Raw genomic sequence first — 25358 nt, forward strand, 5'->3', positions numbered from 1 at the left:
TAGACTATTAGAGTTGGAAGAAATCTGGTGATCATAGTGTTCATATCCCTGACTTTACAAGTGAACCTGTGAGTATTGAAAATAAAACTTATAAAATAAAAAGTATTTGTCTTAAGACTGTTTAGTCTGACATGACAAAATGCCCCATACTAGGTAACTTACTAAGACATTCATTTCTTTTGGCTGTCTTTGCTGGGAAGTCGAAGATCGAGGAGCCAGGATCATGTCTGGTAAGGGCCTTTTCCTCACAAGGGCCCCCTCCTGTGTCCTCACATGGCAGAAGGAGCAGATGAGCTCCCTTAAGCCACTTTTGTAGTGGCACAATCTCTTTCATGAGGACAAAATCCTCATGTCCTAATTACCTCCTAAAAGCTATACATCTTGAAAAATCTGAAATCTGAAACACTTCTGGTACAAGCATCTTTTGATAAAGGGTAATCAGCCTATACCTATAAAAATTTTACACTATTTTGATTAGCACAACTGTGGTCTGAATATTTGTTTCCTCCCAAAATTCATGCTGAAACCTAATTCCCAAGGTAATAGTATTAAAAGGTGGGACCTTTGGTATGTGACTAGGAAAGAGCCAAATGAAGAATTAGTATCCTTATAAAAGGGACTTGAAGGAGATTATTTGTCCCTTCTGCCACATGGGGACACAGAAGACACCATCCATGAAGAACGGACCTGCACCAGACTCAGAATCTCTTGACATCTTGATCTAGGACTTCCCAGCCTCCAGAACTATGTGTAATAAATTTCTGCTCTTTATAAGTTACCCCATCTAGGGACTTCTTATTACAGCAGCCCAAAATGGACTCATACACTTAACTTTAAAGCACGTCTTTATATTTGTAGAGAAAAATTTCCCTACTTTCTTATAGAGAATTTTGTTAATCTTGGACTTTTATTCTTTAGTGCACACAAAAATAAATCTGCATATGTGCATTATATTATAATTTATTCAGAAAAACTCACCTCTTTATAATATTTCATCTTCCCATTCAATGGAACCTATCTCTCCACTATTTCAGGTCTTCTTTCATTTACTTTTATCATGATTTTCTTTGTAAACATCTCCTATGTCTTTAGATTCACTTCAAGGAACATGTCTGAACACAATTTCTTTTTCTAATTGGTTTTGGTATTATCCTCTGGAAATAATGACCCTTTATTCCCCTCCAAACTGCAAGTCTTTCTTTCTTTCTTATACTGCATTGACTAGAACTGGCATAACTAAGCTAAATGGAAACCATGACAGCAAAAATCATTTATTTTCCTAAATTTAGTGGAAAAGTTCCTAATTAATATTAAGTTTAATATTTAATGTAATCTTTCAGTACATCTCAAAAAGTCAAAGGATCTTTTTTTTGAAATTTTTTTTAGTTGTAGATGAACATAATAACTTTGTTTTATTTATTGTCTTTTATGTGAGGCTGAGGATCAAACCCAGTGCCCCACATTTGCTAAGCAAGCGCTCTACCACTGAGCCACAATCCCAGCCCACGGATCTTCTTATTTTCACTGTTAATGAATGCCTTTCTTCATCTACTAAGATGATATAAATTTTCTCCCTCAATCTACCGATGTGATAAATAATATGAAATCTTTTGTTGATGTTAAATAAAGCATACTTTATTTAAAATTCTCCTTGACTGTGATGTTGGAGTTCTCTTTTTTTCCTTTATAATGCATTTGCTGGGTTTTATTTGTTAGTATTTTATTTAGGATTTTTAAAATTAGTATTAAGAAGGCAAACAGGACTATACTATCATTTTTCTTGTAGCTTTTTTATTTCTTGCAGTTATTTATCATTCAGAAACAGCATCACCTTGAATCATTACAATAAGAGTGAGCATAGCACAGCAGTACACTGAGAGAGACTATATACACATAATTTTAATTACAGTATGTGATTATAATTTTTCAATCTTATTAAGAGTTATTACAGTTAACCTTATTATGCCTAATTTATAAATTAAACTTCACCACAGGTACATATGTATAGGAAAAAACACAGTACAGAGAGAATTTAGTACTATCTATAGTTCCAGGCATTCACTGGAATGTACCTCCCACAGATAAAAGTGGTCTTTTACTATACCAGTTATATCTGCTTCTTTCTTTCTCTCATCTTCCCATGAACCAACAGCAAACTTGACAGCCAAGGAAAGATGAATGACTTCTCAGCACAGTTTTTCAGTTTTGCTCAAAGGTAGTATATGACTAATGCAATTCCATTTCAATCTTCTCATCAGGAACTCAGTAATTTACTTTCACATGCCAGAAAGTCATCAACATTTGGCTTTCTTAATATATATTAAGTGATATATATCAGTGATGATATCAGTGTATCAGTGATGTACCAAAGGTGATTGGGAAAACAAGTGTCTGCATAGCATCTAGAAATTTAAAAAGCCTTCTGAAGGTAAAACATTTGTTTAATTTGTTTCCAGGTTGGATTGTGCATAGCATCATATATTAATATCCTACTAATGATGAATAATAAATTACTACAAAAATGTGTTATTTAAACACAAAAAATGCAAAAATACTTTTCTTTTTTTGGTGGCTTGTGTGGGTTTTTAGACTACTGAATTTTCCCACAACATGAGATACCAATTATGACATTTTTGTTATAGAAAATACCAAAGTACTTTATCTATCAAAAGTTAAAATAAACACTTAAAAAAATCTTGTATTACCCTTCTGAAATTTCTTTTTTATATAAAGGAAAAATGTTTCTTTTATGGTAAAATGTTAAGCTGCTGGAATCCAAAAGTTAAATCCATTCACACTTATGAAGAAATTTTTTGCAAACATTGACTTCCCTTTTAAATGAGAAGATTCTTGACATAAAGATGAATATAAGGGGAAAAGTAAATTCCTTGCAAAGCACTGAAAGAAGGTATTACAAATTCAATGAATGTTCTAAGCAACAATTTAAAGTCAAATTTTAAACTACTTTTCCCCAAATTGTATTATATACATTTAAGACACCAAAGTACTTCCGGATACTACCTAGAATCTGTGACGGATGGCACCATCAAATTTAAAAGCATTTTCAATTTACAAAACACTACTTCCCCTTAACTTATTTTCCAGTGGGATTATATGGAGGAAAGCTGAGAAACTGAAATATGAAACAAACATACATATTTATATTCTTCCAAAATCTAGTTAACACATACCATGGGACAAATTAGATAAACATTTGAGGTTTCCTCATAAGTTAAAAAAAAAAATCACATAGACATTACCTCTATCTGAAATATTACATATTTTATGATCAGTGTCGGATGTAATGAGAGGAAACAACTTCAGGAGTTATGAACTAAATCATGGGTAGGGAGGGGCAACTCAGTTGCTCAGCATAAAATCAACAAAGCAAATCTTTGTTTAAGTAGTTATTTTATTGCTATACTCTTACTAAAAACAATGAAAAAGATAGCCACAATCAAAATAAAACAGCCATTGTATAGTTAAGCCATGACCCCAGGGCCTTTGTGACTAAAGGCAGAGGAAGTGGAACTCAGACCAGAAGGCAACACTGTTACAAAAACAAGATTTAGAAGGAAAAGAGGAATATGCGTAATCAAACAGAAATTAACCGGGGAAGCAAATGACAGTTACTAAAACAATTCAACAAAGTAAGAACAAGCACTAAAGAGAATTACCAAAAAATTCTAATAACATCCTCTGAGAACTAAAGGTTGCTGGCCAGTAAGACCTTTATTATCTGAGGGAAGGGGAGGTGACAGTTCCTACTCGTTCGTTCTACATGATGATGAAGGCAAACTGTATCCAATGGAGGAAACAGTAAAAAAATAATAATAAAATAAAAAGTAAATTTCAAAAAAGTGACGGAGAAAATGGCCAACTTTATTGACAAATTACTTTTGATGCAATCAGTAAAAGAACATCCATGGACATCTTTTCTTTTTCTTTTTCTTTTTTTTTAAAGAGAGAGAGAGAAAGAGAGAGAGAGAGAGAATTTTTCAATATTCATTTTATTTTAGTTATCCGCGGACACAACATCTTTGTTTGTATGTGGCGCTGAGGATCGAACCCGGGCCGCATGCATGCCAGGCGAGCGCGCCACCGCCTGAGCCACATCCCCAGCCCCCATGTACATCTTTTCAATAGATGTTTCCATATTTTTTGAGAAGTGACTCCTCACATGAGCATCTCTGAAACCAGTTAAAAAACAAAACAAAACAAATCCATTCCAGACAGGTGAAATTCAAGATGAAAAGATGCTATGTCTATACTGCTTAAGAGGCAGGCTGCAGCCAATGCATGTGGCTGTCCCACTTGGGGAATTCCAACAGAACAGGGCTGCCAGGACTGCTGTGCTGCTGCTGCAGAGAAGCTGTGCCCTGACAACACCTTTTAAAGGCAAAATATCCAGAAAACAATAGGATGTGAGAAAGAACTGTCTCCACTGCTTGAACTCTAGTGTAAGTCACTGTCGCCTCTGCTCTGTCTATTGCAACTGCCTTCTAACACACCTTCCCACCCCTACACACAATTCAATTCTCCACACTGAAGCCAGAATCTTCTTAAACCATTAATGATCATTTTACAGCTCTGCCACACTGACAATGTGCAATGACTTCCCTCACAGCTGGAATGAATTATTGATTCCACAGAGGAGCTATACAATCGGACCCACACCCACCCCCCACAAGCCATCTCCTGCTCCTCTCCACCCGCTGCACTGCTGCAGCTGCACTGTCCCTTCAGTTCTTGAAACCTGCCATTCCTGTGCCCACTCTGGGCTCTGCACACTCAGCTACCTGCCTGGAGAGTTCAGCTCTGTATTGAGTTTTGTTCTGCTGACTCTTGCTTTCCCCAGGCAGTACTCGCCTCTTCATTTGTATATGCCACACTCACCATCTGTACCCCTCTCCAATCATGATCACCTGCACACCCTGTGGGTTTTGAGTGTGTTATGTGTGCTTGTTCACTCCAGCTCACTTACTTAGACAGCTCTCTTCCCTAACTCCCTTCCCTTCTCCTACCCTCCCCTGGGCAGCAATCAGCACTTTTCACAGCAGCCAAGTTTCAACTTTTTCTGCTCCTACAAAAACAGCTTTTTCTTCTTAGAACCACTTAAATCAATAGTCAATACCAAAACTTTCCAAGAAGATGGAAAGTTTACTGCTCTGTAAAGATACACTGTCTCTTCTGATGGTGACTAGAACGGGTGCTAAGCAAATATTTTGTGCTCAGTAAATATTTTTAATAGAATAACAATGCTTTAGTTCTCCCTCCCTCTAACTCCCTAAAACTAATTGCATAGAAAAGAACCAATTCTCTAAACCTTGCCTATGGTGAAAGACAGTAAGTCTCAGTTAGTGGAAGAAAAGATTTCTCTATGTAACAAGTTTGTAATTCACAAACACCAGTGATTCAGTATGGGCTTCAATTTGTTTTTCCAGAAGAGGTGAGAAGATTAATAGCAATTCCTCCATAATGTTTCACCTACAGTCTTATGATCAAAAGCAGACACTTCATGAAATGACCGGGGGATGGGGGGGGGGGGTAGGGATAGTCTACAGCCACAGATCAGCATGCTATTTGTTACCCAGACTGTGAGCAGACTGCTTGCTTGACCTTGGCCTTATTACCACCCTGAACAAACCAACTGGGCTCTGTTTAATCTACCTAGATTATAACACACCAAAAGGATATAAGAACAATCCAAAAGTTATAGTGATTTTCCTCTGCATCTTAATTTTAATTCCATCTTGTTAACTGGTCATATAATAACATTTTGCTATCACTACTCATTGTAAAAGCAACATCACAGAACTGGCTTTTTATTTTTGAAAATTTTTGTTCAGCATTACATGATCCTGGGCTTCTATATTTATTTTGACAATTTGTTTTAACAACTGTTGTAACTGAAAAGACCCCTCACACAGCCACAGCAACACAGCACATGTTGCCTATGCTTACTCAATCCTTCTACTGACGTTTGTGTCTCACCTATTAGTTATGCAAAGACTGCTGCTGAAATTCAGCTAGATCTACAACTTCCCTGATGATTATCAACTGCTCTTACAACTAAAAATAGTTTTTAACTTTTGAAATTACATACAAGTGATTTAAAAATCTCTCTGAAGTTCTTCATTTGGATGATTTTTAACAGGAAAAGACTGTTTCCAAGCTTTTGAAGTCTTAGATATGCTAGTGATTTTTAAAGAGAAAAGCATGACTGAACACTTTTGTTCAAAAGTCTTGAAAACAAATACAAGCAAACCTCAGGGGGAAAATGCTATCCTTTCAGTGTTTTCCCTCTCAAGCATTCCTTCTGAGCTCTTCCTTCATCTTCAGTGTGAAGTCTCAAAGACTCACAAAGTGACATATTAAAACTCAGAACAACAACAATGTGGAAAATGGTAAACCCAATGACTATCTATTTTGGTTGAGACAAATTACACCTGAAACACAAACTCAATTGGAAATGAATATATTTAGATTTTTAAAACTCAACATCAGTAAATATTCCTCTTGTGACACAAATAACTTTGAAAACTGGATAGGCAGACAGACAGTATGTGTATATTTGAATGCCTGTGTATGTGCATGTGCACAAACATATGTACACACATATAATTTTAACCTAGAGTACCAACACATACACAGAATATTTCTTTGTTTAATTTTAGGAGCCTTTCATTTTCAGGGTTTCTTTCAGAAACAATCTTAGGAAAAAATGATAGCACAGGGCAGAAAAAAATCAACATTTCGGGTAAAACTAGTTAAAAGTAGGATTAAAGGAGAACTCATGGGCTTGTGCCTAACACTAGGGCATCTCTGGCAGGAGACGAGACTTTGCATTTTCCACCTAGGTCACGCATTCATACAGAAAAGTAGGGATGGCACTCTGGGCACATCAAAGTCTCTTCTGATTTTCTCCAACAGTTTTACTTAGACATAAACTATTAATTAACTAAACTCAAAACATTAGGAAAAACAGCTTATAGTCAATTGTTCCATTTTCCCTGCTGTTTTAAATTGTTAGGCAACCAGTGGGAAAAGATGTGGTGACTGAACTTGCCACATACAACTCAGGGCTGATGAGCCTCACCAACAACGAGCATGGGCGACGATCACGTGAGGAAATACGCCAAAAATGAGCACCACTAAAAGGGAAGCAATTTGCTATGGAGCCTATAATTAGCTTCTGAATCTTATAGTAGGGACTATTATTGAGACAAATGGCTTAGGAAGATTTTTAAAGGGATTAGTCATTCGTGTAAATGAATAAGAGCAGAATTCAGTTACCTGAGCCAGGTGAAAAAAAGGAAAAGGGGGGAAAAAAGCCCACGTCATAAAAGCAATATATCTTCTCTATTTCAGGATTCACAGATCCTTAATCAGGAAGAAACTTTTGAGTGCAAACTACACACTTGTGGAAATTTAAAGAGTTACCTACTCAAAAAGACATGAATCACAGGTAAAATCATCCACACAAACTAAAATATCATAAGCAATAAAAATTCGACAGTGGTTCAATTTAACACAGATAACCAGAATGGATAATTCTAATGTGTCATTAAATGGTATACCATTTTTCTATAGAATGTGCCTGTGCTAAAAAAAAAAAAAAAAAAAAAAAAAAAAAAACAAAAACACAACATCTATTACATCAACTCTTTTCATGCAGAAAATATTCCTAAATTTTTCAAAATAATATTTTAACTACCATTAAGCTAAAATTTTGATAGGATGAAAAGAAAGTTGTATTGTTCAGAATAATTTTAAATGGAGCTAATCAGAATAATTAAAAGCTGACTGGCACCCTGATATATTTCATTTACAATGATATAATCTAAGACATTTAATTCTAAAAGATAATAGCTTTTACATAAGCTTTGCTTAAAACCAAGTGAATCCTTACAATAATTCAAAAGTAAAGTACAAAAAAGAATGCAACACTAAAGTATATTAAACAGTATAATGATACGAATTGGAAATACATTCAACTAAATGATTGACATTTTTTTTAATCAGACCAAAATTCAGGCTTCAAAGTTTTACTACATAAGTTCACAACATTCCTTATTTTTTTGTATGGTAGTTCTAAAATAGAGCTCCAAAACCTTTGACATAGGCCCTTAAGAAGTTGGGGTTCAGAGTCCTTCCACTTGAATTTGGGCAGATTGCTCTGCTCAAGTGATGCTGAGGGACTTCCAAGTTAAGATAGAAAAGATCATACAGCTTCCACCTGGCTCCCTTGGTCACTATCTCCGGGGAAAGCCAGTGTCCAAGGAAGAAGCCAGAGACTGCCATGCTGGCAAGACCACACGCAGCATTCTGGTAGAGAGCCACAGCTGAAGTCCCTGACAACGGCCAGCATCAGCTGCCAGCCAAGCGAGTGAGCGGACACCTGACTACAACCCTATGAGAAGCCCCAAGCGTGAACTGACCAGCTGAGCCCTTCCCAAATTCCTTATGCACAATGTCATGGTCAAAATAAAATAGTAGCCTTAAGCCCCTGGGTCCTAGGGAATTTGTTAAACAGGAGGCACTGTACCAGAACAGGGATTATAATTAAAGACATACCTCAGTGATAGATGAGATGCTCTAGGATAAAGCATGAGATTTCATTGCATTCAAAATTGAAATATACTGTGCAAAAAGATGTCACAAGTTCATACTCAATAATTCACCTTACTTTTTCTACCAACCTAAGCATACTGTCATTTATTTTTAATCATTCCCTCAGTCTTCAACAAATATTTACTGAACACCAACTCTGCTCTGGACTAAGTGCTACATGCTAGCTATGAAAGCAGCTCAGAAAATATCAGATGGAGTGGGGAGGGGGGTGCCCCAGAAAATTAATCAAACATCAATCACCACACAAACATATAATTACACGAAGCGAAAAATACAACGCTGACAGAGTAAGAAGGACTCTAAAAGCATTAAGAGCAGGACGGGTTCAGGCCTGAGACCTAAATCCAAGACATCTGAAGGTTGAGGAGCAATTACCACACTGTGGTTGGAGAAAAGAGAGCTGAAGTGCCAGAAGGGAGTGAGAGGATCAGAGGTCAAGTCTTTTCTACAGCTCTAGGAAGTAGGATAAGATAGTGGGAAAGTCTTACAGGGTTTTAAGCAAGATAATTAAGTATTGAATTTTTCATTTTAAAAGATCATTTTGGCCATCTGTGTTGGCTTTGTGTTACAAAATACCTGAGATAATCAACTTAAAATGAAGAAAGTTTTATTTGGGTTCACAGTTTCAGAGGCTTCACTATGTGGTCAACTTGGCCCTGTTGCTTTGAGCCTGCAGCAGCATAATACATCATGGTTAGAGCTCATAGCAGATGAGAAAGCAAGAGAGAAGGGACAGGTTCCCAATTCTTCCTTGAAGGACATGCCCCCAAGGACCTAGTTTCCTTACACTAAGTCCCACCTCCCAAAAGTTCTACGACCCCTCAACAGTGCCACAGGCTGGTGTCCAAGCCTTTAACACATGGGCCTTTGGAGGACATTCAAGATCCAAACTACAGCACTATCTACTCCAACAGTTTACATACTGACAGCACCAGCCTGTGTATCAATTACATATGGAAAACAGAAGTCCATCCCACGATACTCATTCCATACCTACAACACACAAAGAGCCAGAAAATTAATCAACATCAACAACAAATCACTAAGTTCTTCACACAAACACAAGCTTCTGAATACAATGCAGCACAGAACTGAAAAGGGGCCACTCACATACAGTGAAATAAAACAGAATCTCACAGCAAGATTCCTGTGTTGTTTGGTGACCTCAAGAGGGCTACCCAAGAACAGAGGAAGCCTGTGTAATCCAGATACAGGGGGTCAAGGAGAATTCTCAGAAAAATGTTTATGTTCAGTCTAGAAGAATGAAGACGTATAGAGAGGCAAGGAGAGCTAGAATCACAAGGAAAAAAAAAAAAAAAGGAAGAAGAAGATTCCCCTAAGATAGAAGTTCATGCCACCACAGGGAAAGACTCACCATTCTGAATGTCATGAAGTGTTCAAAGAACAAAAAGAAGTTGAGTAACAGCTACGAGCTGGAGGGGTACTTGATGAAAAACAAAGCATGGAGAGGTGCAAGGAGTCAGATCACGCAGGGACATGTAAACACTGCTGTTAGTTTACATTCTACCCTCAAAGCCAGAGCCCCACAGTGAAAGGCAAGGAGAAGAGTGCCAACAATGGTCTCACATTATATAAAGAAACCTCCTCCGGCTTCAGTGTGGAGAACAGAATGCAGACAGTCAAGGCTGGAGCACTTGGACCAAAGGGGAAGTTGTTGTTAGAAAGCAGGAAGTGGTGGTGGCCTGAGCAAGGGAAATGACAGCAGAAAGACAGAAAGGTAGAGAAGAATAAAGAAATATTTTTAGGATGTAGAATTGAAAGGTAGGTGGTGAGACAGAAGAAAAGTTCAATGATGACCCCAGGTTTCAGATCTGAGTACGAACTGGTGGCAACAGGGAATCCCAAAGGAGGAACAAGGTTTCAGGAGTGTGGAAGAAGAGGGAACTAAATTTGAGAGGTTAAGTAAGTTCAAGTTGTCCGTGGGTGGGACATCCAACCATAATTGGAGATGGTTGTATGGTACTTAGGTAAAGAGGGTGATGGAGCTAGAAATGAAGATTTGAGAATCAATGGCTCACAGGTGTTATCTAAAACCATGGGAGAATATGAGATGACCCACTAAGAGTGTTTAAAGTAAGAAAGGATATAAGGCCATCTGGACACAAACTTTAAGACATATTTAAATAAGAGAAAGCTCAAATGAAAACAGAAATAATAACCAAAAAGTACAGGAGGAAACAAGAGCATATACTGCCATTAAACCTGAGCCGTAAGCCAAACGTGCTTTTCTAAACTGGACTTCTGTTGATTTTCTTAGATGAGGCTAAGTTTGGTAGAAATTAAGTTTCTGACAAACATAATTAAATTTCTTCTCTTGCTCTGATTAGAAGACTTGTGATTTTGTACAATACAGACATTAACTTGAAAGAAAAAGAAGTTTATTAATACTAATCTTTCCTATAATAAATTTCTGAAACGTAAAAAAGAGCCAATGGATCTGAATTAAAATCCCACTTTCGACGTCGCCCAGCTTTGTGACTTTGAGCAGGTTACTGAATGTCTCTGGCCTTGAGTTTCCTCATGCAGCATTGTACTACCTACAGTACAGAATGGCGTTGTCCCTGCTCTCTTGAACCCACTCTAATCAGAAGGCCAGCTCCAACACTGCTGATGCAAGCAGCCCTGCTCATGGTTACCAGTGACTTCCTTGTTGGGAAATCTGTTGGCCAATGTCAGTGTTCATCCTGTTAGAACTCAGAAGCACTGGACACAGAAGATTCCTCCTCCCCTTTTGAAACACCACCTTTGTTTGACTTACGGGTAAGTACTGTATCTCATTCTCTTCTTGCCTAACTGGCCCTCTCGCTTTTCCTAACCAACCTTGTTGGTTCTTTCATACATTCCAGATTCCACATCTGTACACACTGGTATGCTCAGGTTCAATCCTCATTTCTCCTTCTCTATCTACTATCACTCCCAAGGTGATCTCATCCAGTCTCATGACTTTAAGTTCCATCTACATGCAATCAATGTCCAAATTTTTATACTATATTCAGATCTGTCTTCTAAATGCCAAACACTAACGACCTACAATATCCCCCTGTGAATGTCTAAAATGGCATTTCAAACTCTGTACTTCCTCTCATTCTCGTCCTCTTACAATATTACTCTATGAAATGGTGACCCCATTTCGCTAATTGCTTGGGCTCAGAACCCAAGTTATCCTTAACTCATTTTCCTTCATCCCATATGTACACTAAAACATGAGGAATGAACAGATTAATTATTTTGGATAAAACATATTAAGAGGAAAAGCAATGTGCTTAATAAAAGGTTAGCTGATGTCCCAGGAGTGGTTTAATAAAAACTCCCAGAGAGGAAGCAGAAAAGAGATCCAATAGGTGTCTGTTCACTTTAAGAAAAGCTTTTTTAGATAAAGCTGGGAAAATACTGACAAAAAGGCTGTAAGATGGTTCTTTGAGGACATTTAATATAGTTATAAAGTATTTCTTGGTGGTTCACATACTTGTACCCAATAAGTATTTGTTAAATCCCTAAGTGGTACACTAATAAGTAAATAAGTTAATTATAAATAATTAGCCTCAGCTATCTGTCTACACTGCCCATCAAAAATTATTTATACAGAGCTGAGAATTCAAGTCCTAATGATCTCCTTTTATGTCTCCCATACCAGGAATATTAGAAGAGTTTTCAAGTATAAAAGCAGCTTTACTCTGGGAGAAATTTTTAAAAATCATGCTCTAAAGATATTGATTTGATTCCTTAGGTCAGTAGTACTTTCAATGTAATTTGCAATCTTTTAGGAAACAGACCACAACCCAGGGTGTCTCTATACCATGAAGAGACAACTGGTAGGGAAGAGAAATATCCATGGAGCAGAAAGATCAAGTTCTGCTGGCCCACAGAGGATTTTTCTGCAGCAATTGAATGCCAATTAAAACCAGATTTTAAAAAAGCAAAGGAATTATTAAGAGAAATGTAGAACAGAGAGGAGAGGGGGAAAGGGGCCTGAGTAAGGAAGTTGTAAAAGCAAATGTTACTGTACCTCTCTCCTAACCGATATACACACACACACAGGCATGTACATATCAATTTTATACACAAAATTATATATTTATGTACACCTTAATTATCACTTTCAAAATTTGTAGAGTGACTTTAAAATAAATTTCAGTCTTATTCTTCACACTTTTAGGACTACCAAAATCACACCTGGCATGATAACATCTATAAACTCACATGCTTATTGAATGCCATGATTTCTAAAAATATTCAGGTTGCTTTAGGGTTTACAGAAGTGAAAAAAAAAACTCCATGTTACGCATGAAGATCTGGATGACTTAGAGACCTTAATAACAGAATATATTAGCTTTGGCCCTAGGTCACTGATTCTGAAGTGACTATAATCGCAGTCATTTTAGGACATTACCATCCAGCAGCTGTTTAGCTCACAATCTGCAAAAGAAATGTTCTGCTCGGCTCTATTAATACTCATTGGACAGGTGTATGCATTCCAAGTTACATCCATCTGCCAATTCCCTGGCACTTTTAAGCAGAGTGGTGAAACCACAACAGCTGCTACCTTTACCATGCCCTTTAGCATGCTCAGTTCTTTCCTTTATCTAAAGTGTGGATTATAAAATTTCATATTAAAAAATACATTTTTATATAAACCAAATTCATAAAGGAAATACATTTGCAGAGGATTTCTAAAAAGAGCAATAGTATTGTATGGAACAAAGAAGGCTGCATTCTTCCTAAGAGAATGTGGGGAAGGCCACACCAGCTGAGAAGGTCAGCCGTAGGAGAGCTTGGGAACCTGCAGGAGACTGCAGACATTCCTGGGGCTGTGTGCGTCAGCCATTTTTGTGGAAATGCACTTCTAGGCTGTAGTATGAAGGATGTATGTTTCCAAGGAAATGTACACCAAGGTTACTTCCACTATCTCTGTCTCGATGCACTGTAGCCTCTAAATCAACACCTACTATGGCAGCAGAGTTCTAATTCACCAGTTCAACCCTTCACTGGGGCAATCAGAAACTACTGCAGTATAAAGTCGTTCCACTAGGAAAGTTCCCCTAGCTCCACTCACAGTGATAACTGGAGAATATTTGTGCTTTGAAAAAAATAAAAGAGCACAGAGGTATTTAAGTCAACTGTTAGCTTTGTACTGAAATATTGATGACACCTACCCATCAACCTTTACAATATAGTGCGTCCCTGGACTACTGGAAATAGACTTTATCATTGAAAATTTTGCATTCCTATCTTCCAAGTTCATATCTTCTTTCAAAGAACTCAGCATCTCCTTTTAGAAGAAAATTCATTTAACCAGGCAATATTCCAACTCACATTTAATATGCATTTTAAATGTTTGCATAAAATGCTTACTAGAGACTCTGCTTTATTTTCTTAAATGATGTTAAATAATGTATTAAGTACATGGCACAAACTCAAAAGAATCTGAAAAAAGTCAAATAGGTATTTAAGTTTATCATCCCCACCCCCCATCCCAGTCATAAAAACTTTGAAAGTTAAGAATTGACACATTTGCTTCTGTTAAACTTAAAAAAAAAAAAAATTAATGAGAAAGAAAGAGCTCACCATGCCTCTTTGATTCAGTTCACCAGGGCAGCAAAACAACCATGCAGTTGGAGGTTGTTGTTTTGCTCTGGTGCCCCTAGGTTACTATGGATCATTGCCTGCCATTATAGTTCACTGATGAGGAAATTAAGGCATAGAAGGTTTAAGTGGCAGGGAAATAGAGATCCTTTGATGCCAAGAGACCTCAGCATTGAGTCAAATTAGAAATTTTAAAATCACAAGCTTCTTTTTATCCAACTGAAAAAAGGCTAATTGTTATGTCAAAAGTTCATCTAAACTCTTTTAATCCTAATTTAAAAAAACAAATTTAGTAAACCTTTGATTTCAGTTTTTGTCTTATCATCTTCAATATCAAGAAGTGCAAGGTAGAATTTAGTTCAGAGGTAGAATACCACTTTCCAGCCTTGGTTTCTGGGGCAACCTCAGGTTCTTCATAAATTCAATAACTATTAGTTGCACATCTATTATATGCCAGATGACCCTATGGATACTAAAGATGAAAAAGTGAAAAAAAGCATGTGAAAACTCCTGTCCTCAAGGAACTTGACCAATTCAGTACAAGACAGGGCATAATTCCTGCTATGGAGAAAATAAGAACCAGGAAGAGAGATAAGGGGTGAGTGCAGGGTCAGTGAAGACCACAGGGCGTGGTATTTGAATAGAGCTGAAAGGAGGGAGGGATATGGAGAGAAAGCAAAGGGACCAGAGAGGGACATATTGGGGACAGGAAGCAGCAAGTATAAAAGACCTGAGGTGGAAGTAGTCCTGGTGTTCAGGACTTGCTGCTTATTATTTTAGATAATGCATACTTTTCTTTATAGAAATTTCTGTCAAATGTTGGGAGGAGGTCAGGAATATACATGTAATAAACACTGTAGACAAGTTTCAGATACTATGCCCTCTCAAAGGAATTTTTGTGGGTACCTGTTGCAATGACCACTGGATTCACCTTGCTACGTGCCCCCTCACCTGCCCATGTCTTCTTCATTACAAATCAAAACACTAACTTCCAAAAGCTAACTTAGGGTGACTAAAAAGGAAAAAAAAAAAAAGCAATTTTTTTTTTTTTTTTGAGGAAAAAGTCCACCTCAAGTAAATCAAATTGGCAGGCAGAGTACCCAAACCACAATGCCCACCTCCTTCCAACTTCTAAACCCACTGGTACTTGTATCCTGCATTTAATATTTAAGTGCTCCCTGGCCTTGTTATTTTGTTGACATCTCATTATATGCTACTTTGTATTATTATTGTGTACACATCTGCTCTCACAGTGACTTCTCTGGAGCAAGGCCCATATTGGGGGAATGTCTGAAATCCACCACAGGGCTTTGCACGTGGAGAGCAGCAATATCTGTTTGATGGTGATGTCATAGAAACAACCACAACAAGCAGCAGACATTCCTCCTGTTTGAAGTATCCGTTTGTGGATACAGCCTGAAAGAGACATCATCGTCTCTCATAGGCCTTTGGTTAATCTCAGCCAAGTTACTCTTCATGTAACATTCCATTTTGTCTAAGTTTCCCTCTGCATTTTCAGCTGGGCAGAATACACACTTTCAGTCTAAACCCAGGCATGGTTTAACCACAAAACATAGAAAAACCACACTGTATGAAACCCTGTTCAGTTCACTTTAACCAGTGTTAAACACTACTACGTGAAAGGGACTCCACGTGAAACTATTAGTTTCAAACTACAAGACATTGTCCAGACAGTCTAGCAAGACAGACATGTGAAAAACAGCTTCAGTGCATGTATGATAGGAAGAAGTATTTTGAAAAGTCTATAAGCAGTGGCTTAGAGGATGAGGTAAGGCTTCACAGAAGAGCTGGCACCTGAACAGACAGGGTTTTGAAAGATGAATAGGCCTGGGACAATCAGACACGGGATCAAAGGGCATTATGGATTGTGCAAAACACTGGCTGCAACATCACAAATTGAAAATGGCTGGAAAAACACATTCACCACCAGTAAAGGAAAACTGTTCTGTTTCTCAAGCTTTCCAAGAAAAGAAACATACTCTCAAAGAGGAGGTGAGAAGGAAAGTTCCACCAGTACTTGTTTAGTTAAATCTCTTACTTTGTTTTGCTCTTTCTGTGTTGTTTCTCTCTTAAAGAAACAAAGTACTATGCTGGCTTAAAACTTAAGTGAAGAAAAGTACTTCAACTTTACTGTAGAAAAAGAAAACTGAAAGTGGACAAGAGCCAAGAAGTAAATATATAAGAAGTAAATATATATATATATATATATATATATATATATATATATTTTTTTTTTTTTTTTTACTTTCACTTTTCTGGAAAATATGAAGGGAACACAATTTGGAAATCAGTTATCATGGAACTGAAATACTAATTCTAACCCTTTTCTTCACTAGGTCCATAAATGTTTATCTTGTGCCCACTGCCTGTTAGTATCTGGGATACCAGGCCAATGAGGCAGTCTCAATGCCCTCCTCTGAGCAAGCTCTTGCTTGCAATGTAGTAAAAGAAATAAGTAGAAGGCAACTCATTGTGTACCTTGCTCCTACAGATGCCAACCAAAACCTGAAGCTCAGAGTCGAGTTAAATTCCAGTCAAGTAAACTGTTGAGAACCAAGCACACTTAAGCAAAAACTATGAAATAAAAATTTTATAGAGGTCTTTGTTAAGTCGGTGGCCACGAAGGAAAGGAACATCAATCAAGTGCCTGTCAATCAGCAGGATCTCCTGACTAATGCCTGTCAATCAGCAGGACCCCTTGGCCAATCCTGGAGTTCAGCCAGCTCCCCTGACCAACTTCAGCAGGACAAGGGACCCTAAAAATCCCCTTTCCTGTCCCAATCCCTTCCCTTCCTGCCGTGAGCCCCATAAAATCTCAGGCCCGGTGAGCTCCCACAAGGTTTCTCCTCAGACCCTTCTCCTGTCCACTCTGTGGTCTGATCGAGTTCCGCCTGGGAGTGATATCTCAATAAAGCCTACTCCTTCGGTGGCCTTTTCAAATCTGCCTCCTTTGGTTGCTACCTGCCTCGCCTGATCTGACATCTGGTGCTGACACCTGGGAAGGGATTTTTGGGCTTCTCCCTCAGGGGATTAAGTCCATCCCTTCCCCCTTGAAATGAACCGGGAAATTTCTAAGCTGCTCTTTCTGGGCCAACAGGAGTAGGGTAAGTTCGTTTCCCCTGACCTTCCAGAACCTTTCTATCCATAGGTCACGCGCCTGCCATAAGCCCTGCCCGTTCTGTTCAGGGCTCCGGGAACTGTGGAGACATCCGAGTCCTCCTGAGAGCTTCCCGATCCGTTTGGGCCCACGGAGGCGCAGGGACACCTCAACCTCCACCTAGCCCTTATCCGTTTCTCAGGTGAGCGAGAGACGAATTTGGGACGCCTTTTTCTGCTCCCACTCACCCCCAAGGGTGCTGGAAGGTCATGGGAAACATGAAATCCTCTTTGGACCCCACAACCCCTTTGGGCTGTTTATATACAAATTTTACCAAACTAGGACTTGCTCAAGACCTGCGCCTTAAACGCCTGGTCTTTTATTCTACTGTGGCCTGGCCCCAGTATGAATTGGACAATGGGTCAAGATGGCCCCCAGGGGGAACATTTGACTTTCAAGTCCTCACTGATTTAGATAACTTCTGTCGCGGACAGGGAAATGGGTACAAATTCCTTATATTCAGGCTTTTTGGGACATCTGCTCCGGTCCCACCTTCTGTTCTATCTGTTCTACTGCCCAATTTTCCTTGCTAGAAAAAATCCTAAAACTCTCTCCCATTGTTCCCACTGGTGGGAAGACCCTTCATCCTTTAGGTCTCAACAGCCAACATGGACAGTCCTACCCCAAGGCTTCAGGGACAGTCCCCATCTCTTTGGGCAGGCGTTGGCATGGGACCTAACTGCTTGTGACTTGGGGGACAGCACGCTCTTACAGTATGTGGATGACCTCCTCCTATACAGTTAATCACTTACTGCTTCCCAAACACACTGTTCAGCTCCTCAGTTCCTGGGGTCCCGGAGCTATCGAGTCTCTCCAGCCAAAGCCCAGCTTACTACCTCTTCAGTGACCTATTTAGGTATACTTCTCACTCCAACCTCTAAAAGCCTGACAACGGACAGGATTCAAGCTCTCGGTGACTTGCAGCCACCCGAAACAGCGGACTACCTCCTTTCCTTCCTGGGTCTGGCAGGTTTTTTCAGGCATTGGGTTCCTAACTTTGCACTTCTTGCCAAACCTTTGTACCAGGCAGCTAAGGAGACTCCTCTCGGGCCCCTTACCTCCCCTAACTTAGTAGCCAATTCCTTTTACAAGCTCAGGGATGCTCTTACTTCTTTTCCCACTCTTTCTCTTCCTAACCCTAACCATTCTTTTCACCTCTTTACGGATGAAAGACAGGGTATCGCCACTGGCCTCCTCGCTCAACCAATTGGACCCTCCTATAAGCCGGTGGCATACCTCTCCAAGCAGCTTGACTCTATGGTTCGGGGATGGCTACCATTCCTCCGAGCATTGGCAGCAGCAGCAGAATTAACTAAGGAAGCCCTAAAACTTACTTTGCTCCAACCAATAACTGTATTCTCCACTCATCAACTGCAGGACCTTTTAAACCATAAGTGTCTTCCTCTTCTGAGCCCTTCAAGAATTCAAGAATTCCACCTCTTCTTTATAGAGAACTCCACCATTACCCTCTGTTCTTCGTCTCCTCTCGATCCAGCCACACTCCTCCCACTATCCCAGCCCCCTTCAAGTGCTAACCATTCCTGTCCACAGGTGCTAAAGGCCCTACAATCACCCCATGAGGACCTCTTTGATTACCCACTTCCCTCACCTGACTTAACCATTTTTGTGGATGGCAGTTCAGTGATGGGCTGCGACGGACACCGTAGAGCTGCATACGCAGTAGTCACTGCTGCCTCAATTCTGAAAGCCGGCTTCCTTCCTGAAGGAACCACCTCCCAGAAGGCTGAACTTTTCTCACTTATCAGGGCTTTTACTTTATCCAAAGGCAAACAGGTTAACAGATTCCAAATATGCCTTCCTAATTGCTCATTCATATTCAGCCATTTGGAAGGAACGAGGATTCTTGACCACAAAAGGATCACCAGTGGTCAATGCCTCTCTCATCTCCAAGCTCTTACAGGCACTACAACTGCCATCACAAGTGGCCATCATACACTGCAGAGGACATAAAAATCCCTCTGACCCTAGAGCTATAGGCAACAACAAAGCAGACTCTATAGCCACGGGAACTAACAACAAAATTCTCAGCAGCTCGTATCTTATTTTTATCCACCACAATTAAACCTAACTATCCTCCACAGGAACGACACTACCTAATTACCCAAGGTGGCCATTTCGGAAAGGATGGCTGGATTTTCCTGGGGGATAAAATTGCCCTCCCTAAACAGCAAGCTTACAGCCTATTAATGGACATACATAACTCTCTTCATATTGACCCCAAGCCCCTTTTCCAGTTTTTACACACCCCTCTTCTACTTCCCAGGAATGAGAACCACCCTCCAGCAGGTCCACTGGACTTGTTCTGTCTGCTCCACAGTATCCCCACAAGGGAGCATCAAACCTAAACTCCCTACACATCAGATGAGAGGCCACCAACCAGGCGAAGACTGGTAGATCTACTTCACTCACATGCCTAGGCACAAAAAGCTGCGGTACCTACTTACTTTGGTTGATACTTTTTCAGGTTGGACAGAAGCCTTCCCTACCTCCAGGGAAACTGCTGACACCGTCGCCTCCATCCTCACTGAGCAGATCATTCCCAGGTTTGGACTTCCCGCCAACATTCAGTCAGACAACGGTCCAGCCTTCAATTCTCAGGTTGTTCAACTAGTTTCCAAAGGCCTCAACATCACTTGGAGGCTCCACATCCCCCACTGACCCCAATCCTGTGGTAAGGTTGAGAGGGCTAACGGCATTCTCAAGGATCATCTCACTAAACTTGCTATTGAACTCAGACTGTTCTGGCCCAATCTTCTGCCATTGGCCCTCACCTGAATTCAGGCAACCCCTAGAGCCCCCTCAGGCCTTAGCCCCTTTGAGTTGCTCTATGGGTGCCCTTTCTTAATCAACCAAAACTTTCCTGTCACTCCTCCTCCCCTTGTGTCCTACCTGCCCTATCTCACACTTCTACATAAACTCCTAAGGGAACACGCAGACGGGTGTCTTCCTGCACCTTCCATTACTTCTGTCCCAGCACAATCAGGAATTGAATCGGACCCTCTTCAACTGGGTGACACAGTCTTAATTCAAGAGCTGCATCCTCAGTTGTTGAAACCTCGCTGGACAGGACCCCATACAGTCATACCTGCTATCCCAACGGCAGCCAAACTCTTGGGCCACTCCCCCTGGTACCATGTCTCCTGCCTTAAAAAAGAACCGGTTCCAAATGTACAGTCCTGGACTTCCACCATGTTGGGGCCCACCAAACTCAAGATTTCTCGCCAACCCTCTCCTTGTATTACTAATCATTAATCTCTCTCAAGCTTCTATCCCAACCCATAGATGGTGTTTCTACACCCAAGCGACATGGCAGCAGGATGGCACCACTAGCTCTCAGTTTATGGGTCAAGGCGATTGCCCTTTCACTGGCTGTAATTGGACCGTCACCCTTAATATTACTGGATTCAACCAGGCCACCTCATCCCACTTATGTTCAGCAATGCTATGCTTCATAATACACCAAATAGAAGAATCCTGTAAGCGCTGGCCTGACACCTATGGCGAGTGCCCTTATAATTCATGAAAGAAGCACTTCCTAGATAAGTTTGTGATGAGAATCAAGCATACACCAAATTAACTATTTGGGACCCATGGGACCCAAAATGGGCTTCTGGTGTTGATGGTAAATTTTATTCTTGGGGTTTTGCCAAACACCCTTCAGCCTCTATCAGAATATGGAGAACTTATATACAAGTATTCCCTCAAATTCACATAACCATCCAGGAGCAAGAGAAGGAGCTCCAACACTAGCTGGATGCAGCTGCCCATCCTAAAGCTGACCCTTTCTCGTGGATGGCCCTAATCATCAGGGCCTTCAGCTTCTCAATTTGTCCAAAGTTAATAACATTTCAGACTGTTTCCTCTGCGCAGGTTTGGATCATACTCCATTAACTGCAATTCCATTGATTTTCTGCTCAATACCTCAACTAGACCCTAAGGACCCCCCTCTCCAGCCCTTGAGGAAGTACCTCTTTTTCATAACTCATCAGGGAATTTCTCTTGCTGCTACACTTCCTCAGTTAAGCACCCTGTAACCATATTGTTTGAATTTCTTCCTTAACCTTGCTCCACCTGGGTTCTTTTTCTGGTGCAATGGTACCCTAACAAAAAAATCTAAGCCTCAACATGCTGTTTGCTTTTTGTGTTCCTTCCACATTGGTCCCCCAATTAACTCTGCACAGTGAAGCTGAATGAACATGGCTTGTTACTACCTCCCTTTCCAGGACTCGTTACTACCTCCTTTTCCAGTCTTTCTACCTGTAGTAGTTAGACTCTCCCTGGCCTCCTCCCTTGCTGCCTCTGGACTCGGGACAGGAGGACTTGGTTATGCAGTAACCGCTACTCAAAAGCTTGAACAACAACTTCAGGAAGCAGTAGAGGCATCAGTCTTTTCCCTACAAAGGCAAATAACATCTCTTGCCCAAGTCTCAGCTCTAGATCTTCTGACAGCAGACAAAGGAGGAACCTGTCCCTGAAAGAAGAATGCTGCTATTATATCAATGAAACTGGATCGATCGAAGAGAATGTTGACACCCTCTGTCGTTTGGGTGAAAGGCTTAAACAGCAACAATCAAATGACCCTTGGCCAGGCTGGCTAAACTCAACCTTCATTTCGTGGCTGACTCCCATTCTCACTCCTACAGTAGTAATAGGACTTCTATTAATGATTGCTCTCTGCCTCCTCAGGTTAGCTCAAAAGTGCTTGAGTGAAATTGCTAGAGTGACCTACAACCAGATGCTCCTACACCCCTGCAGTCGCCTACCCACCGAACCTACACCGGAGCCATCCCCTTGCCCCAGCCCCCTAAGCAGCAGGAAGTAGCTAGAGGAAATTAGCTGACCTGTATCACCAAAAAGGACCGGGATGTTAGGTCAGTGGCAGTGACTGTAGCCCACGAGGGAAAGGAAACATCAATCAGGCGCCAGCCAAAATGCCTGTCAATCAGCAGGATCTCCTGATTAATGCCTGTCAATCAGCAGGACCCCCTGGCCAATCCTGGAGTTCAGCCAGCTCCCAAGAGCAACTCCAGCAGGACAAGGGACCCTAAAAATCCCCTTTCCAGTCCCAATCCCTTCCCTTCCTGCAGTGAACCCCTTAAAATCCCATTCCAGTAGAGCTCCCACTGTGGTTTCTCCTCAGACCCTTCTCCTGACCACTCTGTAGTCTGATGGAGTGATAGCTCAATAAAGCCTCCTTCGGTGGCCTTTTTAAATCTGCTTCCTTTGGTTGCTACCTGCCTCACCTGATCTTACAGTCTTCATTAATGTGTCCTGTCAGCTCTTCCCTTAGTAGGTAGCTTGAAAGGGGACCTCCTTGCCAGAGATTTGAAATGATGAAAGGGAAGCAGAGGGAGTACAAAAAAGGTGACATTACCTGGGAGCTCAGGTAGACTTTGAGGCACTCATCGCACACGGCCTTCTTGCAGCAGGGCAGGGGCTTGATGGGCTTGTCTTCCAGGCACACCCGGCACATCAGCACCGTGAGGGGCGCATAGGGATCCCCTACCCCGCCCAGGCCAGAGTAGGGTGGAGCTCCTAACAGGCCCGGCACAGAGAATGGCTCGGGCGCCAGGTAGAACTCCAGCTCGATGCTGCCGCCGTCGGGGGAAAGGGGGTCAGCTGGGAGTGACACCCTGGGGCTGGGGAAGGAGGACTGGGGGTTGGAGGTGTTGGGCACCTGCGGAGCCCGAAGTGGCGACGCCGGTGGCGAGAGCTTCTCGGCGGTGGGGACCTCCGGCAGGTCGCTCTCCACGCAGTACACAGAGCAAAAGACTTGTCTCTTGGCTGGGGGCAGGCGCCGCTGACCCAGCATGTCCAAGACCACTCCATCGGGAGCCACGGCGTGGGTCCTGGGCTCCGTCTCCTCCCTGGGGGACGCCTCCTGCTGTTCATCCCCGCTCTCTTTTCGGTCCCCAGCTTCCTCCTCCTCCTCCTCCTGCTTCAGCTGCAGTTGCAAAGTCTGGGGATTGAGGGGCCCGGTGAGTGCCAGTCCCGCGGGCTGCCCCAGTGCTTGGCTCTTCCTCCACTCGGGCGCTCCCCGGCTCCTCGTGGGCTCCGGGGCGCTGGTGTCCGCACAGCTTGAGTCGCTTCCGCAGCCGCCGCCGCTCGACTCCGAGGAGTCGCCGCGCGGCCCGGGAGCCCCGGCACTGTCCCCCCGCGGCCTCGGGGACTCAGGGTGGCCCGCGGAGCCCCCGTCCGGGCCCCGCGCCTCCTGGGGCCCGCCGCCGCCGCTCACCGTGCTCTGCTCCTCGCCCATCGCCGCCCGCGGCCCGCGCCGCCGCTGCCCATCCAGCCGCCGGGACCCCCACCCGGCGCCGGCGGGCAGCGGGGGCAGCGGCTCGGCTCCACTCGCGGCTCCGCTTCTGCTTCCGGGTCCCTCCTCCGGGGCTGGGACGCCCCAAGCTCCCTCCAGGGAGCCCGTGCTCCCGGGCCGCGGTGCGTGGGGAGCCCGGCCCGGCCCGCCGCTCCTCCTTCTCGTCCTCTGGAGCGGCCAGGCACCGCCTCGGGGGCGCGGAGGGCCGCTCGCTCGGGGCGCGGGGGCGCCCGCCCCACATGCAGGTTGGGGCGGTGCCGCGGCCCCCGCGAACCCTGGGCGGGGCAGAGGAGTCCCAGAGGAGGCGGCCGTCAGTCCCGCGCCATCGCGGGTCCTGGCGACGGGACGCGGGGCCGGGGGGCGGTGGTCGGAGAGTCAAGGGGCCTGTGGCGCCACGGCTGCAGGCACCAGTAGGTGCTGGAGCTCGAGCCAGCCGCCTGGGCCCCTGGGGGAGAGGCCGGAGCGGGCGACCTCCCTCTCCTCGAGCTTCACCTAGAGCCCTCCACGCCACCCCTCACCCCACCCCTCTGGCGCACACCTCCCCACACGTACACACGCGCGTAGGCACCCGCGCACACACTCACACACCCGAGTGGGTGTGATCTAAAGAGCTGAGATGCGCTCTGGCGCCCAGAGTTCACACTCGGTCTCAACAAAACCCTTCAGGTCAGGCAGACTCTCCTTTGGGCTACACATTAAGTAGAACTTCCTACAAAACTACTGAATATTGCGAGCTGGAACTAGACTACTTAAGGATGTTGGACTGGAAGACACAATGCTAAGGATTATTCAAAATGCTGTTGTGTACTACTGTTTTCTGCCCAGTGAGGCAAGGATCTTTGAAACCCACAAGAAATCCAAGAAGCACTTTCAATCTACTTCAGCTGGAAGTAAGGACAAGGGCTAATAACTGATCAGCGATTTATTTCTTTTTTTTTCTCTCTCTCTCTCCCCAGTGTTCTCTCAGGAAATTTTGTATGTGTGTTCTCTCTCTCTCTCCCCAGTGTTCTCTCAGGAAATTTTGTATGTGTGTTTCTTTGATTTTTTTTTCCCTAAACCTTTTTTAAATGGGCAACACAAGGTAACTATATGATCTGGCCTAATTAATAAATTGGATCATTAGTGGAAATCTTGAGGAGTTTCATTAACATAACCATATTCATCCCCAAAACTGTTTCCAGGACAACAATTATATTTGAGCCAGAACTTAATTATGTGTTGATCTATCTTTATTATACAGGAAGTATTAGTCACCCATACACTGGTGTATTTTAGTTCCCTAAAGCCAATGAAAACATTTTTGGGAAACCAATCTTTGGGGGTTTTTTTGTTTTGTCTTTTTTTTTTTTTTTAACTTTATCTTGGGAAGGAATTCAATTTACACATTCATGTGATAGGAAGGAGCTGTTAAGTGTGTCGAATTTTTTATTCTATCTTAAAGTTGTTATTGGTTTTTTAAAAATATTTTCCAAATTAGATGCAAATGTCATCAAGGTGACTAGCTGCACAGTACTAAGAAAGAAATGTAACACCAAAGAACATTTCCATCATATGTATCCAATGCTCAGGTGCACCTGGAAGGGATAAATTTGATCACTCCAAGTGCCA

At 42.2% G+C, this 25358-nt stretch overlaps 1 protein-coding gene across 3 annotated transcripts in view; it reads right to left on the reverse strand.

The window, feature by feature from the left end:
- Rnf217 (ring finger protein 217) overlaps positions 1-23936 on the reverse strand; it is a 122936-nt gene extending 99000 nt beyond the window's left edge. For 2 of the 3 annotated variants that reach the window (XR_013091616.1, XM_076858289.2), the window contains exon 1: positions 22812-23936. Coding sequence is in view for 2 of the 3 variants with exons in the window: in XM_076858289.2 (XP_076714404.2) it covers positions 22812-23693 (882 nt within the window). In the remaining variant the exon portion in view is untranslated. The remainder of the gene's footprint in view (positions 1-22811) is intronic. The other variant, XM_076858288.2, reaches the window with a different exon arrangement.
- Positions 23937-25358: the final 1422 nt, after the last annotated feature.

This window comes from Callospermophilus lateralis, chromosome 6, assembly GCF_048772815.1.
Source record: "Callospermophilus lateralis isolate mCalLat2 chromosome 6, mCalLat2.hap1, whole genome shotgun sequence".
NCBI lineage: Eukaryota > Metazoa > Chordata > Mammalia > Rodentia > Sciuridae > Callospermophilus > Callospermophilus lateralis.